Source organism: Liolophura sinensis, chromosome 1 (assembly GCF_032854445.1).
Source record: "Liolophura sinensis isolate JHLJ2023 chromosome 1, CUHK_Ljap_v2, whole genome shotgun sequence".
NCBI classification, from domain to species: Eukaryota; Metazoa; Mollusca; class Polyplacophora; order Chitonida; family Chitonidae; genus Liolophura; species Liolophura sinensis.
The window spans coordinates 2936703-2953672 of NC_088295.1; the positions used below are offsets into that span (position 1 = coordinate 2936703).

The following is a 16970-nucleotide window of genomic DNA, read 5'->3' on the forward strand; positions in this document are numbered from 1 at the left end:
TGTGACATGTGCTGTGCATGGATGAGTACGGTACCAATGTGAGAAGTCAGATGTGACACGTGCCGTGCATGGATGAGTACAGTACCAATATGTAGATGCCGGGGTGTGTGAGAAGTCAGATGTGACACGTGCTGTGCATGGATGAGTACAGTACCAATATGTAGATGCCGTGGTGGGTGAGAAGTCAGATGTGACACATGCCGTGCATGGATGAGTACAATACCAATATGTAGATGCCGTGGTGTGTGAGAAGTCAGATGTGACACGTGCTGTGCATGGATGAGTACAGTACCAATATGTAGATGCCGTGGTGTGTGAGAAGTCAGATGTGACACGTGCTGTGCATGGATGAGTACAGTACCAATATGTAGATTCCATGGTGTGTGAGAAGTCAGATGTGACACGTGCTGTGCATGGAAGAGTACAGTACCAATATGTAGATTCCATGGTGTGTGAGAAGTCAGATGTGACACGTGCTGTGCATGGATGAGTACGGTACCAATGTGAGAAGTCAGATGTGACACGTGCCGTGCATGGATGAGTACGGTACCAATATGTAGATGCCGTGGTGTGTGAGAAGTCAGATGTGACACATGCTGTGCATGGATGAGTACGGTACCAATGTGAGAAGTCAGATGTGACACGTGCCGTGCATGGATGAGTACGGTACCAATATGTAGATGCCGGGGTGTGTGAGAAGTCAGATGTGACACGTGCTGTGCATGGATGAGTACAGTACCAATATGTAGATGCCGTGGTGGGTGAGAAATCAGATGTGACACATGCCGTGCATGGATGAGTACGGTACCAATATGTAGATGCCGTGGTGTGTGAGAAGTCAGATGTGACACGTGCTGTGCATGGATGAGTACAGTACCAATATGTAGATGCCGTGGTGTGTGAGAAGTCAGATGTGACACGTGCTGTGCATGGATGAGTACAGTACCAATATGTAGATGCCGTGGTGGGTGAGAAGTCAGATGTGACACGTGCCGTGCATGGATGAGTACAGTACCAATATGTAAATGCCGTTGTGTGTGAGAAGTCAGATGTGACACGTGCTGTGCATGGATGAGTACGGTACCAATATGTAGATGCCATGGTGTGGGAGAAGTCAGATGTGACACATGCTGTGCATGGATGAGTACGGTACCAATATGTAGATGCCGTGGTGTGTGAGAAGTCAGATGTGACACATGCTGTGCATGGATGAGTACGGTACCAATATGTAGATGCCATTGTGTGTGAGAAGTCAGATGTGACACGTGCTGTGCATGTATATACATGTAGATATAGTGTAGTACATCAGTTTTTAGGTGTAGGCAGGGCAGATGTACTGCATATATCAACATATCCAAGGAGGTAGAGCAACAGCTGTACAAGTAAAAATTAACAATACAGAACTAAAACAAACTGTTATTCCAATCGAATAAGTAAGTTTAAACTCATACAAATATGTTTTAGTGTTTGTATTAGGCACAAAATATTGTATGTGATGCCTAAAAAAGTTTGTCAGTAGGAAGGCTTTGAATGTAGAGATAGACACAGGTTTTATTGCTAGCATTTTGTGTTAAGTATATGTAGGCTTTTTTATTTTTGTTTTTAATTTATGGTCCTTAATTAACAGCATAGCAAGCCTGAAAATTACATCATTAACAGCAATAATACTAAAACTTCTACACTTCCTCAGTAAGAATGTGAGAGATAACATGCATATCTGGACTCTGGCTTCCCCCAATCAAATGTAATCAGATAACTAATTTATGTTGTTGAGATGGATCTGCATGCATAATCAAGCTAATGCCAGGCTCTTCCACTATGACTGTGTTCTCATGATTTACTATTGCTGTTTATATTTTGTGCTTGTTAACAAACTGCTAGCTCTATCCTTTGCTCCTAGATGTCCCATTATGCTGTATTCTGAAATGCTTGAAGTTTCATTTCTGTCTTTCTGCACTGCTATACAGTCCCTGTAATCTGAGATGTTTTATCCTACTATTTCCAGAAATGCTGTATGTGTGTGCTCCACCCTGCTGTATTCTGAGATATTGTATCTGTGTGCTCCACCCTGCTGTACTCTGAGATACCATATCTGTGTGCTTCACCCTGCTGTATTCTGAGATACTGTATCTGTGTGCTCCACCCTGCTGTATTCTGAGATACCATATCTGTGTGCTCCACCCTGCTGTATTCTGAGATACTGTATCTGTGTGCTCCACCCTGCTGTATTCTGAGATATTGTATCTGTGTGCTCCACCCTGCTGTATTCTGAGATATTGTATCTGTGTGCTCCACCCTGCTGTATTCTGAGATACTGTATCTGTGTGCTCCACCCTGCTGTATTCTGAGATATTGTATCTGTGTGCTCCACCCTGCTGTGTTCTGAGATATTGCATCTGTGTGCTCCACCCTGCTGTATTCTGAGATATTGTATCTATCTGCTCCACCCTGCTGTATTCTGAGATACTGTATCTGTGTGCTCCACCCTGCTGTATTCTGAGATGCTGTATCTGTATGCTCTACCCTGCAGTGCAGTGCTGTATTCTGGGATACTGTATCTGAGCTCTGTCCAGCTGTATTCTTAGATACTATATCTCTACTTTACTTGGCTGTATCTGAGATATGGTATCTGTGCTCTACCTTGCTGTATTCTGAGATAATGTATCTGCTCTTTATCCTGATGTGTTTTTAGACACTGTGTCTGTGCTCTGGTCTGCTGTATTCTGAGATAATGTATCTGCTCTTTATCCTGATGTATTTTTAGACACTGTGTCTGTGCTCTGGTCTGCTGTATTCTGAGATAATGTATCTGCTCTTTATCCTGATGTATTTTTAGACACTGTGTCTGTGCTCTGGTCTGCTGTATTATGGGATAATGTATCTGCTCTTTATCCTGATGTATTTTTAGACACTGTGTCTGTGCTCTGGTCTGCTGTATTATGGGATAATGTATCTGCTCTTTATCCTGATGTATTTTTAGACACTGTATCTGTGCTCTGGCTGGCTGTATTCTGAGACACTGTATCAGATATTTAATCCTGCAGTACCTCATGCTGGCTTCATAACTGGTTATGCATAGAAAGGTTAACCTGTGAATGGTCATGGGAGTTTCCTTGCACTCATCCCAGTTTCCTCCCAACATAATGCTGGTTGCCCTGGGCAACAATAAAAAAAAGTTAAATTTAGTATGTGAAGTAATCTTACAATCTTCCACTTCTGCTGCTACACCTGATGTCAGGCTTTCATAGAATTTTCTTAGTTGTTGAGAGATTTATCAGTGTTTACTCTGATTGTAGGAGCTGACAGGTATGTCTGCCGGTTCAGGTCTACAGGTAAGTCGTTCAGATAGTTCACATCTACAAGTGAGTCATTCAGGCTGTGTAGGCTTACAGGTAAGCCATTCAGATAGTTCACGTCTACAAGTGAGTCATTCAGGCTGTGTAGGCTTACAGGTATGTCATTCAGATAGTTCACATCTACAAGTGAGTCATTCAGGCTGTGTAGGCTTACAGGTAAGCCGTTCAGATAGTTCACGTCTACAAGTGAGTCATTCAGGCTGTGTAGGCTTACAGGTATGTCGTTCAGATAGTTCACGTCTACAAGTGAGTCATTCAGGTTGTGTAGTCTTACAGGTAAGTCGTTCAGATAGTTCACTTCTACAAGTGAGTCATTCAGGCTGTGTAGTCTTACAGGTAACGACGTCTACAAGTGAACCATTCAGGCTGTGTAGGTTTACAGGTAAGCCATTCAGATAGTTCACGTCTACAAGTGAGTCATTCAGGCTGTGTAGTCTTACAGGTAAGTCGTTCAGATAGTTCACTTCTACAAGTGAGTCATTCAGGCTGTGTAGGCTTACAGGTAAGTCTTTTAGCCAGTTGAGGTCATTCATGTCTGCAGGTAAGCCATTCAGCCAATTCATGTCTGCAGGTAAGCCATTCAGCCAGTTCATGTCTGCAGGTAAGCCATTCAACCAGTTCATGTCTGCAGGTAAGCCATTCAACCAGTTCATGTCTGCAGGTAAGCCATTCAACCAGTTTTTGTCTGCTGGTAAACCATTCAACCAGTTCATGTGTGCAGATAAGCCATTTGGCCAGTTCTGTTCTACAGGTACTCTATTCAGCCAGTTCATGTGTGCAGATAAGCCATTTGGCCAGTTCTGTTCTACAGGTACTCTATTCAGCCAGTTCATGTCTGCAGGTAAACCATTCAACCAGTTCAGTTCCACAGGTAATCTGTTCAGTTAATTCATGTCTGCAGATAAGCCATTTGGCTAGTTCAGTTCTACAGGTTAGTCTTTTCAGCCAGTTCATGTCTGGAGGTAAACCATTCAACCAGTTCAGTTCTACAGGTAATCTACTTAGCCAGTTCATGTCTGCAGGTAAGCCATTCGGCCAGTTCAGTTCTACAGGTAAGCCATCTGCCAGTTCAGATCTGCAGGTGATTTGCCCTGACTGAACACTGTTTTAATGTTTCTGTTTTAATTTGATTCCAGAGAACTAATTCAATCCGCGTGTCACGTGCTATGCAGGATAAGGACATTTCTAACCTGCCGGATGTGCCAAGCAGAGCTTTGCGTCATTCACGGTCTGATCTGGAACCTGCCAAACCTAACAAGCCAACCAGACTGCCTCTCATCAAATCAAACATATCCACTGACGGTTTGATTAGCAGGAAGAATCCAAGGGAGGTGTCGTATGGGGCAGGATACGCAGCCAGTAGTCCAAGACAGAATGTGAGCGTGGGTTTGTTAGGGGCACAGTTGTCGCCACGTTTACCAGATCCCGACAGGGTGCCTTCATCTAAGTGAACACCAATATCTATACTATCATGATGAGCTGTGTGTACATCTTTTTCTTCATGAATATCCTACACACATGTATTTTAGAGATTTGAGAAAGTTTTTAGTCTTTCAGTTCATTTGGCTTAACATTGTGCATAGGTATGTATATATATATAGGCTTAACAGCATTTTGTAGGCAAAGCGTATGCTTAATATTTGTTAGTAACACTACAACAGGTGGAGTGATTAATACATGTTTGTAACGTTACACCAGATGGAATGGTTAATACTTGTTAGTAATGTTACAACAGGTGGAGTCATTAATACTTGTTAGTGATGTTACCACAGGTGGAGTTGTTAATACTTGTTTGTGATGTTACAACAGGTGGAGTCATTAATACTAGTTAGTAACGTTACAACAGGTGAAGTCGTTAATACTTGTTTGTGACGTTACAACAGATGGAATCATTAATACCTGTTAGTTATGTTACATGAGGTGGAGTTGTTAATACTTGTTAGTGATGTTACAACAGGTGGAGTGGTTAATACTTGTTTGTGATGTTACCACAGTTGAGTCATTAATACTTGTTAGGATCATTACATCAGGTGGAGTGGTTAATACTTGTTAGTAACGTTACAACAGGTGGAGTGGTTAATACTTGTTAGTAACGTTACAACAGGTGGAGTGGTTAATACTAGTTAGTAACGTTACAACAGGTGGAGTCGTTACTTGTTAATACTTGTTAATTCTGTCTTTCATTGATTTTGTCCATGAAATATTCCGGGTTAGTGTGTATATGTCCATGGCATTCTACATCTAGGTCTAACTGTGGAGGTTGAGCTGGCTCGACTTTGCATGTGTATGTGGTGCCCAGACAATTGATGTTTTTCCTTGGGTACATGTACACGATTTATATTTTGACATGTGGTTTAGATACAGATATATATGTGTATATTTTTATATTTTCACTACATGTAAATTTTACATCTTGGTGAGAAAATAGTGTGTGCACTATTAAAGTTAAAAAGTAGATTCTGTCAGCATTAATTTGCAGGTACATAGTGCTTTCATATATATAGTATTGCCTTATAGAAGTACAGATGTGGAAAACCTGGCAATGGCAATGGAGTACATTTTCAGGCTAATAACAGATAAACCGAAGAAAAATGCCACTTTTGTTCAGTGTTTTCTGTATAGAAGATTTGCGGATCTTGACATTTTGGTGTTTTCATCTGGTCTGATGTTTTCTAAAGTAAATTGTGTCCAGTTGTAGCCATTGTGTGTAATGTGAGATGGTTGATGGCTGCTAAGTTACAGTGTCGCTGTCATGATATCCACATGTTCATGTCAATAAAAGGTCACCTTGTCAATTTATGTATATGTATGCACGTGTATTATGATACAGTCCCTAGTGTGCTCGCCTTGTAGAGGACAGATTGCATCTGCAGTGTTTGTTGTAGGCCTACATGTATTTGTTTGATATACATGTACATGTGCTTTTGTTTGATCTTTTATGTTTAATCTTTCATTGGTTGAGTCAAATTAGACGAGCAAAGCATATCATTTATCACAGTTTTACTACAGAATAGATTTTTAATAAATTTTCTGTGTTGTATTGTTTAATTTGGCATGTAGAAGTTTTGATTGTAATCCATGCATATACCTGTGATTCTGTGCTAATCCTGAATTATCCTTATTCCAACTTATGCATACACTCGTCAGATTAAGGCCATGAAATCATTTTAATCCTGTTACTGCAAATTACCCAAAACTCTGTCTCTGAGTTGCTCATTCTTTTAGTTCTGAGAGTTCTATTAATCTTTAAGAGAAAATATTGTGGCTTTTGTTTGGAGTACATGCAGGTTGATGTCCTACTGGAAAACTGCAATTGTCAGCACTAAAAGTTATATTTTATGACATTGACTTGCTTCTAAAAATGCATTTTGAATGACATTTTAGGTCATTTACAGTAGAAAGCAAATGTATGAGACTGTTGTGTGAACATGAATCTTATTACACTGGCTGTGCCCACTGTAAAACTTGCCTTATGCTCAGTTAATGTGCAGGAAGAGGGACAAGAGATGCATACGATATCTACCAGTAATGTGGGCAATGTGTAGATTCTTGTTTGCATACATGTATTTGTATATACTTTCTAATCCTGGGCTTAAAACTAGGCAGGGAGTTGACTTCATCCGGCCATAGCCTGCCATTGTTACACTGTACTTTATCTGGTCATAGCATGCCATTGTATCACTGTTCTTCAACTGGCCTATAGCATGCCATTGTATCACTGTACTTTATCTGGCCATAGTATGCCATTGTATCACTGTACTTCATTCGGCCTATAGCATGCCATTGTATCACTGTACTTTATCTGGCCATAGCATGCCATTGTATCACTGTACTTCATTCGGCCTATAGCATGCCATTGCATCACTGTACTTCATCCAGCAGAATCATGCCATTGTCTTACTGTACTTCATCCGGACTATAGCATGCCATTGCATCACTGTACTTCATCCGACCGAATCATGCCATTGTCTTACTGTACTTCATCCAGACTATAGCATGCCATTGTATCACTGTACTTCATCCGGCCATATGCCATTGTCTCACTGTACTTCATCTGCCATAGCATGCCATTGTCTTACTGTACTTCATTCGGCCTATAGCATGCCATTGCATCACTGTACTTCATCCGGCCGAATCATGCCATTGTCTTACTGTACTTCATCCAGACTATAGCATGCCATTGTCTCACTGTACTTCATCCGGCCATATGCCATTGTCTCACTGTACTTCATCCGGCCATGGCATGCCATTGTCTCACTGTACTTCATCCGGCCATAGCATGCCATTGTCTTACTGTACTTCATTCGGCCTATAGCATGCCATTGCATCACTGTACTTCATCCGGCCGAATCATGCCATTGTCTTACTGTACTTCATCCAGACTATAGCATGCCATTTTCTCTCTGTACTTCATCCGGCCATGGCATGCCATTGTCACACTGTACTTCATCCGGCCATAGCGTGCCATTGTCTTACTGTACTTCATCCGGCCTATAACATGCCATTTTCTCTCTGTACTTCATCCGGCCATATCATGCCATTGTCTCACTGTACTTCATCCAGCCATATCATGCCACTGTATCACTGTTCTTCATACTGTCATGTCCCAGGGATTGTTATTTAGGCAAATCGCTCCATCATTTGATCTCCTGCCACTGTATCACTGCTCTTCAACATGCTATCTCATGCCACTGTATATCAATGTTGTTCACCCTGCTATCTCATGCCACTGTATCATTGTTCTTCATCATGCTATCTTATGCCACTGTATCAGTGTTTTTCACCATGCTATCTCATGCCACTGTATATCAATGTTGTTCACCCTGCTATCTCATGCCACTGTATATCAATGTTGTTCACCCTGCTATCTCATGCCACTGTATCATTGTTCTTCATCATGCTATCTTATGCCACTGTATCAGTGTTTTTAAACATGGTATTTCATGCCACTGTATCAGTGTTCTTCATCATGCTATCTCATCCATTCACATTTTACTTTAAAGTCCCAAAACACAAAAATGTAGGTAAATTCTTCCTGCATAGCAATGGTTAGGTGTTAATGGAAGCATATCTTATTAACTGCCTTTAATTATGTCTTATCTTGGTGAATGCTGGGTCTAGACATTCCCAAGTTGTGAGTGCGAGTGTTATCTTGGTGAATGCTGGGTCTAGACATTCCCAAGTTGTGAGTGCGAGTGTTATCTTGGTGAATGCTGGGTCTAGACACTGCCAAGTTGTGAGTGCAAGTGTTATCTTGGTGAATGCTGGGTCTAATCACTCCCAGGCTGTGAGTGCGAGTGTTATCTTGGTGGATGTTGGGTCTAGACACTCCCAGGCTGTGAGTGCGAGTGTTATCTTGGTGAATGTTGGGTCTACACACTCGCAAGTTGTGAGTGCTAGTGTTATCTTGGTGAATATTGGGTCTAAACACTCCCAGGCTGTGAGTGTGAGTGTTATCTTGGTGAATGCTGGGTCTAGACATTCCCAAGTTGTGAGTGCGAGTGTTATCTTGGTGAATACTGGGTCTAGACACTTCCAAATTGTGAGTGCAAGTGTTATCTTGGTGAATGTTGGGTCTAGACATTCCCAAGTTGTGAGTGCGAGTGTTATCTTGGTGAATACTGGGTCTAGACACTCCCAAGTTGTTAGTGCGAGTGTTATCTTGGTGAATACTGGGTCTAGACATTCCCAAGTTGTGAGTGCGAGTGTTATCTTGGTGAATACTGGGTCTAGACACTTCCAAATTGTGAGTGCGAGTGTTATCTTGGTGAATGTTGGGTCTAGACATTCCCAAGTTGTGAGTGCGAGTGTTATCTTGGTGAATGCTGGGTCTAGACACTCCCAGGTTGTTAGTGCACGTCTTGTCCTGGTAAATACTGGGTCTGGACATTCCCAAGTTGTGAATGCTAGTGTTATCTTGGTGAATACTGGGTCTGGACACTCCCAAGTTGTGAGTGCGAGTGTTATCTTGGTGAATACTGGGTCTAGACACTCCCAAGTTGTGGGTGGGAGTGTTATCTTGGTGAATGCTGGGTCTAGACACTCCCAAATTGTGAGTGTGAGTGTTATCTTGGTGAATGCTGGGTCTAGACACTCTCAGGTTGTGAGTGCGAGTGTTATCTTGGTGAATGTTGGGTCTAGACACCCCCAGGCTGTGAGTGCGAGTGTTATCTTCATGAATGTTCGGTCTAGACACTCGCAAGTTGTGAGTGCGAGTGTTATCTTGGTGAATACTGGGTCTAGACACTCCCAAGTTGTGAGTGTGAGTCTTATCTTGGTGGATGTTTGGTCTAGACACTCTCAGGTTGTGAGTGCGAGTGTTATCTTGGTGAATGCTGGGTCTAGACACTCCCAAGTTGTGAGTACAAGTGTTATCTTGGTGAATGTGGGGTATAGACACTCCCAGGCTGGGAGTGCGAGTGTTATCTTGGTGAATGCTGGGTCTAGACACTTCCAAGTTGTGAGTTCCATTCTGTACTTAGTACAATTTAGCTCAGTTTGTAGATCGCTGTACCCTCCCAAGTTGTGAAATTGAGTGAACGCTGGGTCTAGACGCACACAAGTTGTGAGTTCTAGTTTGAGCTTGGAGAACGCTGGATCTAGACATCCATAATTGTGAGTTTGAGTGTGAGCTTGGTAGCTCATTCATGTCACCTGGTAAATTGCTGTGTGTGGACGATCCGAAGTTGTGACTTCCATTGGCATGTACATTGTTGCTATTTTTGCCTACACTGCTGGCATGATAAGGCCTACATGTACGTAATATATTACATATGGCCAATAAGAGATACTTTGCCCTGCGAATATAGGCCTACACATATGTATTTTATAAAGGATTTCCCGATGCATGGTTTAACATTTATCCCACCAGATTGCATGGTGGGTAGTTACATAAGCAGCTAGATACTCGGCAGCTATACAGAGTATAGACCTATCTTGATGATTTTATACACTTGTGTACTGAAGCCCTAGTGCGCCATGCCACCATGGTGATGTTTAATCAAGGTTTCTCGATTCAGTCTGAACTCAGTGTGTATGCCACTGTACAGTGTATTAGTTCTGTATATTTCTTGTATCAGCTTCGTGTCAAGAGGTTTGGTTAATTAACATTAATTTGAGCACAGTAAGTTGCGGTACATAGAAGTACTTAACGGTAACGCCAGTTAACCGTGTTATCTGATCTAGTGATCATGTGAGATAACGAGAGGCTAGATATTATGTGTCACGTGACTAATACGGCATCATCCTCATTACCCCCAGCCGTCCACTCTGTACAGGGACACCGCTAACAAATATATTGTACACGAATACTGTGATCGTTTGTGTGATAGTGCCTTTCTGTTTTCTCAGACAAATCGATGGCGTGGTTGATTTCCCCTCGGGTTAAAGCCATGGTTTCGCTCATAAGATTTGTGCCATCTTAAAGCATTTTAAATGCTGATCTTATTTTTTTCGAATTGAAATGAATATTTGTATACAAGAAATATTTGTAATGTCACTGAAATTTATAACTTGTCTATTGTCAAGATTCACCAGTGAACAAATTCAGGTGAATAAATTTTTTTATGAATATTACGTTTTATTCTTGTTTTTACGATTTCCACAACTAAGCTGGTTTGGTCTCAGAAGTTGGCATGCTTGTGATATCTCCTTGGGGAAAAAATTCAAATATTAATCTGCATCATATGGAGAATTTATCTACCAGGAAGTGCGATGTTGTCCCGTGTAAACACGACCTTTTGCTGTCTAAACACGACGTTTTGAAGTCGATCATTACATCACCACGTCTATAAATTGTCACCGTACATAAACAAGATATAGGATACGTACAGATTTCAGGAGGACATAATTACTACACTAATATTCTTTGAGTATGAGCTCAAAGCCGTTAAGCATACGGCCTTCCTACAATCATTTCTAATACTTCTTATGCATTGCCCTATTACCAAACACAGCGCCTATGGATTTTTGTGCCAGATAGTAGTATAGGCCTATGTTCATATCTTTGCAGAAGGAGAAAATTGTTGATGTTAACAGAATTGGTTTGTAAAGTGAAGAACGTCTTCGTCGTGATTACCACATCAAACCATAGCTTCGAAATTAAGCGATGTCGCCCACACTAAAACAGTTGGCGTTAGAATATCAAGTGACTAATATTTTTTGACGAAATGCTTCTCAGGTGTGTGTGGGTCGTACATGCGCTTGAGCGGAGCTGTCTGTGCCTTTAGAAAGTAAGTGTTACAATTTAACAAACTTTTCTGGTGATTCCGTCCGTAGTTTTACGGATATTTCAACAGATTCACTGAAGCTGGCCTGACGACAGCAGGCAGTCACAAATGTTCACAGTGTTTGAGTGTCTCAATGACAGGTGGTATGAATAATGTGGGCTGTAGACTGTGATTGTGGACATATCACGTGACTCCCGCTTTATATCAAAAGTCGACTCTATATCAAGTCTTTTTACTTCCTGTTTAAGGCCTGCATATAGGTCGTGTGCTCAGCTTAGCAATCACTGAAGCTCCATAACGTGACAGCCAACATACAGTTGGGATATCCTACACACTGAAGTTACACTGATCACTGATAGATTTCTAGCCGTGGTTTACGAATAGGGTAAGTACAAGTTTTTCAACAAGCAGGAAAGTCTAGAAACCCGTGGGCATAACTATGAGCAAGGATTATCGTACGTAGCGTAACGGAGACATGTTGTACCAGGGCCGTACATGTATGGAGTTCTTATTTAGCTCTTTTCATCGCTAGGAGAAGTCCTAATGGAGTAGTATAGGTCTACACGCTGCTATATTTGCTAACTACAGGTTTTACTATGGAGGTCTACACGGTGATATTTTTGCTAGCTACAGGTTTTACTGTGAAGGTCTACACTTTAATATATTTGCTAACTACAGGTTGTACTTTGGAGGTCTACACGATGATATATTTGCTAACTACAGGTTGTACTATGGAGGTCTACACGGTGATATTTTTGCTAGCTACAGGTTTTACTGTGGAGGTCTACACTTTGATATATTTGCTAACTACAGGTTGTACTTTGGAGGTCTACACGGTGATATATTTGCTAACTACAGGTTGTACTGTGGAGGTCTACACGGTGATATATTTGCTAACTACAGGTTGTACTGTGGAGGTCTACACGGTGATATATTTGCTAACTACAGGTTGTACTGTGGAGGTCTACACGCTGCTATATTTGTTAACTACAGGTTGTACTGTGGAGGTCAACATGGTGATACATTTGCTAACTACAGGTTGTACTGTGGAGGTCTACACTATGACATTTTTGCTAACTACAGGTTGTACTGTGGAGGTCTACACTTTGATATATTTGTTAACTACAGATTGTACTATGGAGGTCTACACGGTAATATATTTGCTAACTGCAGGTTGTACTGTGGAGGTCTACACGGTGATATATTTACTAACTACAGGTTGTACTGTGGAGGTCTACACGCTGCTATATTTGTTAACTACAGGTTGTACTGTGGAGGTCTACACGGTGATACATTTGCTAACTACAGGTTTTACTGTGGAGATCTACACAGTGATATATTTGCTTACTACAGGTTTTACTGTGGAGGTCTACACAGTGATATATTTGCCAACTACAGCTTTACTGTGGAGGTCTACACGGTGATATATTTGCTAACTACAGGTTTTACTATGGAGGTTTACACGGTGATATATTTGCTAGCTACAGGTTGTACTGTGGAGGTCTACACGGTGATACATTTGCTAACTACCGGTTGTACTGTGGAGGTCTACAAGGTGATATATTTGCTTACTACAGGTTGTACTTTGGAGGTCTACACGGTAATATACTTGCTAACTACAGGTTGTGCTGTGGAGGCCTACACGGTGATACACTTGCTAACTACAGGTTTTACTGTGGAGGTCTACATGGTGATATATTTGCTAGCTACAGGTTGTACTGTGGAAGTCTACACGGTGATATATTTACCTACTACAGGTTGTACTGTGGAGGTCTACACGGTGATATATTTGCCAACTACAGGTTGTATGGTTTAGGTCTACACTTTGGTGTATTTGCTAACTACAGGTTGTACTGTGGAGGTCTACACGGTAATATACTTGCTAACAACACGCTGTACTGTGGAGGTCTACATGGTGATATATTTGCTAACTACCGGTTGCACTGTGGAGGTCTACACGGCGATATATTTGCTAGCTACAGGTTTTACTGTGGAGGTCTACATGGTGATATATTTGCTAACTACAGGTTTTACTGTGGAGGTCTACACGGTGATATATTTACCTACTACAGGTTTTACTGTGGAGATCTACACGGTGATATATTTGCTAACTACAGGTTTTACTGTGGAGGCCTACACGGAGATATGTTTACCTACTACAGGTTGTGCTTTGGAGGCCTACACGGTGATATATTTGCTAACTACAGGTTGTACTGTGGAGGTCTACACGGTGATATATTTGCTAGCTGCAGGTTGTACTGTGGAGGTCTACACGGTGATATATTTGCCAACTACAGGTTGTATGGTTTAGGTCTACACTTTGGTGTATTTGCTAACTACAGGTTGTATTGTTTAAGTTTACACCGTGTCATATTTGCCTACTATTTTGCCAAACACAGGTGTATTGTTTAGGTCTACACGGTGCCGTGTTTGCCAACCACAACTTGTATTATTTAGGTCTACACGGTACCGTGTTTGCCAACCACAGCTTTTATTGTTTATGTCACCACGGTGCCATATTTGCCAACTACAGTGGAATGAAAAGGAATATGGTGATCTACATACTCGCTTAATCATGTACGTACCCACGAGATAATAGCGATCAGGGTTAGCAAGTGTAACAAGGATCAGGGTAATGGGGATCAGGGTAAGCAAGGGTAACAGATCTGGTATCGGGGATCAGGGTCATGGGGATCAGGGTAAGCAAAGGTAACGGAGATCAAGGTCTTGGGGATCAGGGTAAGCAAGGAGAACTGAGATCAGGATAAGCAAGGGTAACGCGGATCAAGGTAAGCAAGGGTAACGGGGATCAGTGTAAGCAAGTGTAGAAAGGATCAGGGTAAGCAAGGTTAACGTGGATCAGGGTAAGCAATGGTAACAGATCAGGGTAACGGGGTTCAGGGTAAACAAGGGTAATGGGGATCAGGGTAATGGGAATTAGGGGTAAAGGTATTCGAAGTAAGCAAGGGTACCAGAGATAATGGAAATCAGGATAAGCGATGGTAATGAGCATCAGGGTATGCAAGGGTTATGGGGATCAGAATAAGCAAGGGTAACGGAAATCAGGACAGGCAAAGGTAGCGGGGATCAGGGTAATGGGATCAGGTAATAAAACTCAGGGTAAGCAACAGAGACCACGGTAACAGAGATAAGCATGGATAACAGAGATCATAATAATCAAAGAAAACGGGGATCAGGGTAAGCATGAGGAACGGGGATCAGGGTAAGAAAGAGGAACGGGGACCAGTGTAAGCAAAGATAACGGAGATCATAGTAATCAAACATAACGGGGATCAGGATAAGCAAGGATAACGGAGATCATAGTAATCAAACATAACGGGGATCAGGATAAGCAAGGATAACGGAGATCATAGTAATCAAACAAAACGGGGATTAGGATAAGCAAGGATAACGGAGATCATAGTAATCAAACATAACGGGGATCAGGATAAGCAAGGATAACGGAGATCATAGTAATCAAACATAACGGGGATCAGGATTAGCAAGGATAACGGACATCATAGTAATCAAACATAACGGGGATCAGGATAAGCAAGGGTAACGGAGATCATAGTAATCAAACATAACGGGGATTAGGATAAGCAAGGATAACGGAGATCATAGTAATCAAACATAACGGGGATCAGGATAAGCAAGGATAACGGAGATCATAGTAATCAAACATAACGGGGATCAGGATTAGCAAGGATAACGGACATCATAGTAATCAAACATAACGGGGATCAGGATAAGCAAGGATAACGGAGATCATAGTAATCAAACATAACGGGGATCAGGATAAGCAAGGATAACGGAGATCATAGTAATCAAGCATAACGGGGATCAGGAAAAACAAGGATATAATCGTCATGCCCGACATTCGCAGTCCGTAAAGGGCGTTATAAGTCGATAATCACAAGATCCATTTCGAAAACAACGTTTAACACTAGCTCCCAAAGACAAAGGTATGTAAGAACAGGAAAAAATAGGTAACACACAAGAGAGAAGCGGTCATCAGTTTTCAATGAAGGGCAGACAGTGGATATTCCAGGCATGAATTCCATATCAAAGTTCAAATTCGTAGACCATGAATGAGTTCCAGGTCAAATAACAATTAAACGAGGTTTCTCAGTCGCGCTTTGATTGCAACTGTTTATAAAGGCATCATGCAGATGTAATGGGCATGGCTGCCTTTACGGCCCCTAGCCCCAGGTTAAGCGTTATTAGATACAGTTCGAAAATGACGAGCGATAACGGAGTAATGGGAATCAGGGTAAGCAAGGATAACGGAGATCAGGGTAAGCAAGAGGAACGGGGATCAGGGTAGTTGGATCAGGGTAAACAAGGGTGAGAGATGAAGGTAATGGAAATCAGGGTGAGCAAGGATAACGGAGATCAGGGTAAGCAAGAGGAACGGGGATCAGGGTAATTGGATCAGGGTAAACAAGGGTAAGAGATAAGGGTAATGGAAATCAGGGTGAGAAAGGGTAACAAAGAGCAGGGTAATGGGAATCATGGTTAGCAAAGGTAGCAGAGATCCGGCTAATGGCGATCAGGGTACGCAAGGCTCACGGGGATCAGCGTGAAAATGGATAAGGGGAATCAGGGGAATCAAGAGTAAGGAATCCCGTTTATTAAAGAGTATCACAATTGCTTCCTGATGCATATACACGTTTAGTTAATAACAAGGAGCCAGACCTACACCGCAGTTCCTGTATCGGACTTCCCATTAGGTTTGTATGGTCTCCGCTGGTTAACAGTATGTTAAGATCAGTGTAGTAAATAATCATAATGTATTACTTTATACAACAACTAATTCTGAAGCTTTCATTGTGAATGTAAATCCTGAAAGTCAGTTATAACAGGGAATCCTTTGTTGAATGTGATTCAGTCCCAACCATGAATCTCTGGCTGAATGTGAATCAGCCTTAACCGTGAATTTCATGTTAAAGATGAATTGGTCATAATAGTACATCTCTGGCTAAAGGTTAATCAGTCATAACAGTGAATCTGTCGCTGAATATGAATCAGTCATAACCGGGAATCTGTTGCTGAAGGTGAATCAGTCATAACCGGGAATCTGTTGCTGAAGGTGAATCAGTCATAACCGGGAATCTGTTGCTGAATGTGAATCAGTCATAACCGGGAATCTGTTGCTGAATGTGAATCAGTCATAACCGGGTATCTGTTGCTGAAGGTGAATCAGTCATAACCGGGAATCTGTCGCTAAATATGAATCAGTCATAACCGGGTATCTGTTGCTGAATGTGAATCAGTCATAACCGGGAATCTGTCGCTGAATGTGAATCAGTCATAACCGGGAATCTGTTGCTGAATGTGAATCAGTCATAACCGGGTATCTGTTGCTGAAGGTGAATCAGTCATA

General features: G+C 41.7%; 2 protein-coding genes across 4 annotated transcripts in view; both read left to right on the top strand.

Annotated features, from left to right (window-relative positions):
• The window catches only part of LOC135474932 (phosphoinositide 3-kinase adapter protein 1-like), a 58739-nt gene extending 51077 nt beyond the window's left edge, over nucleotides 1-7662 (top strand). The window contains exons 15-16 of the mRNA XM_064754630.1: nucleotides 3297-3332; nucleotides 4493-7662. Of these exons, the coding sequence (XP_064610700.1) occupies nucleotides 3297-3332; nucleotides 4493-4807 (351 nt within the window). The 3' untranslated portion in view covers nucleotides 4808-7662. The remainder of the gene's footprint in view (nucleotides 1-3296; nucleotides 3333-4492) is intronic.
• Nucleotides 7663-11880: 4218 nt separating this feature from the next.
• Nucleotides 11881-16970, top strand: part of LOC135474711 (phosphoinositide 3-kinase adapter protein 1-like) — a 43173-nt gene continuing 38083 nt past the window's right edge. For all 3 annotated transcript variants that reach the window (XM_064754293.1, XM_064754277.1, XM_064754285.1), the window contains exon 1: nucleotides 11881-11969. The gene's annotated coding sequence lies outside the window, so the exon portion shown is untranslated. The remainder of the gene's footprint in view (nucleotides 11970-16970) is intronic.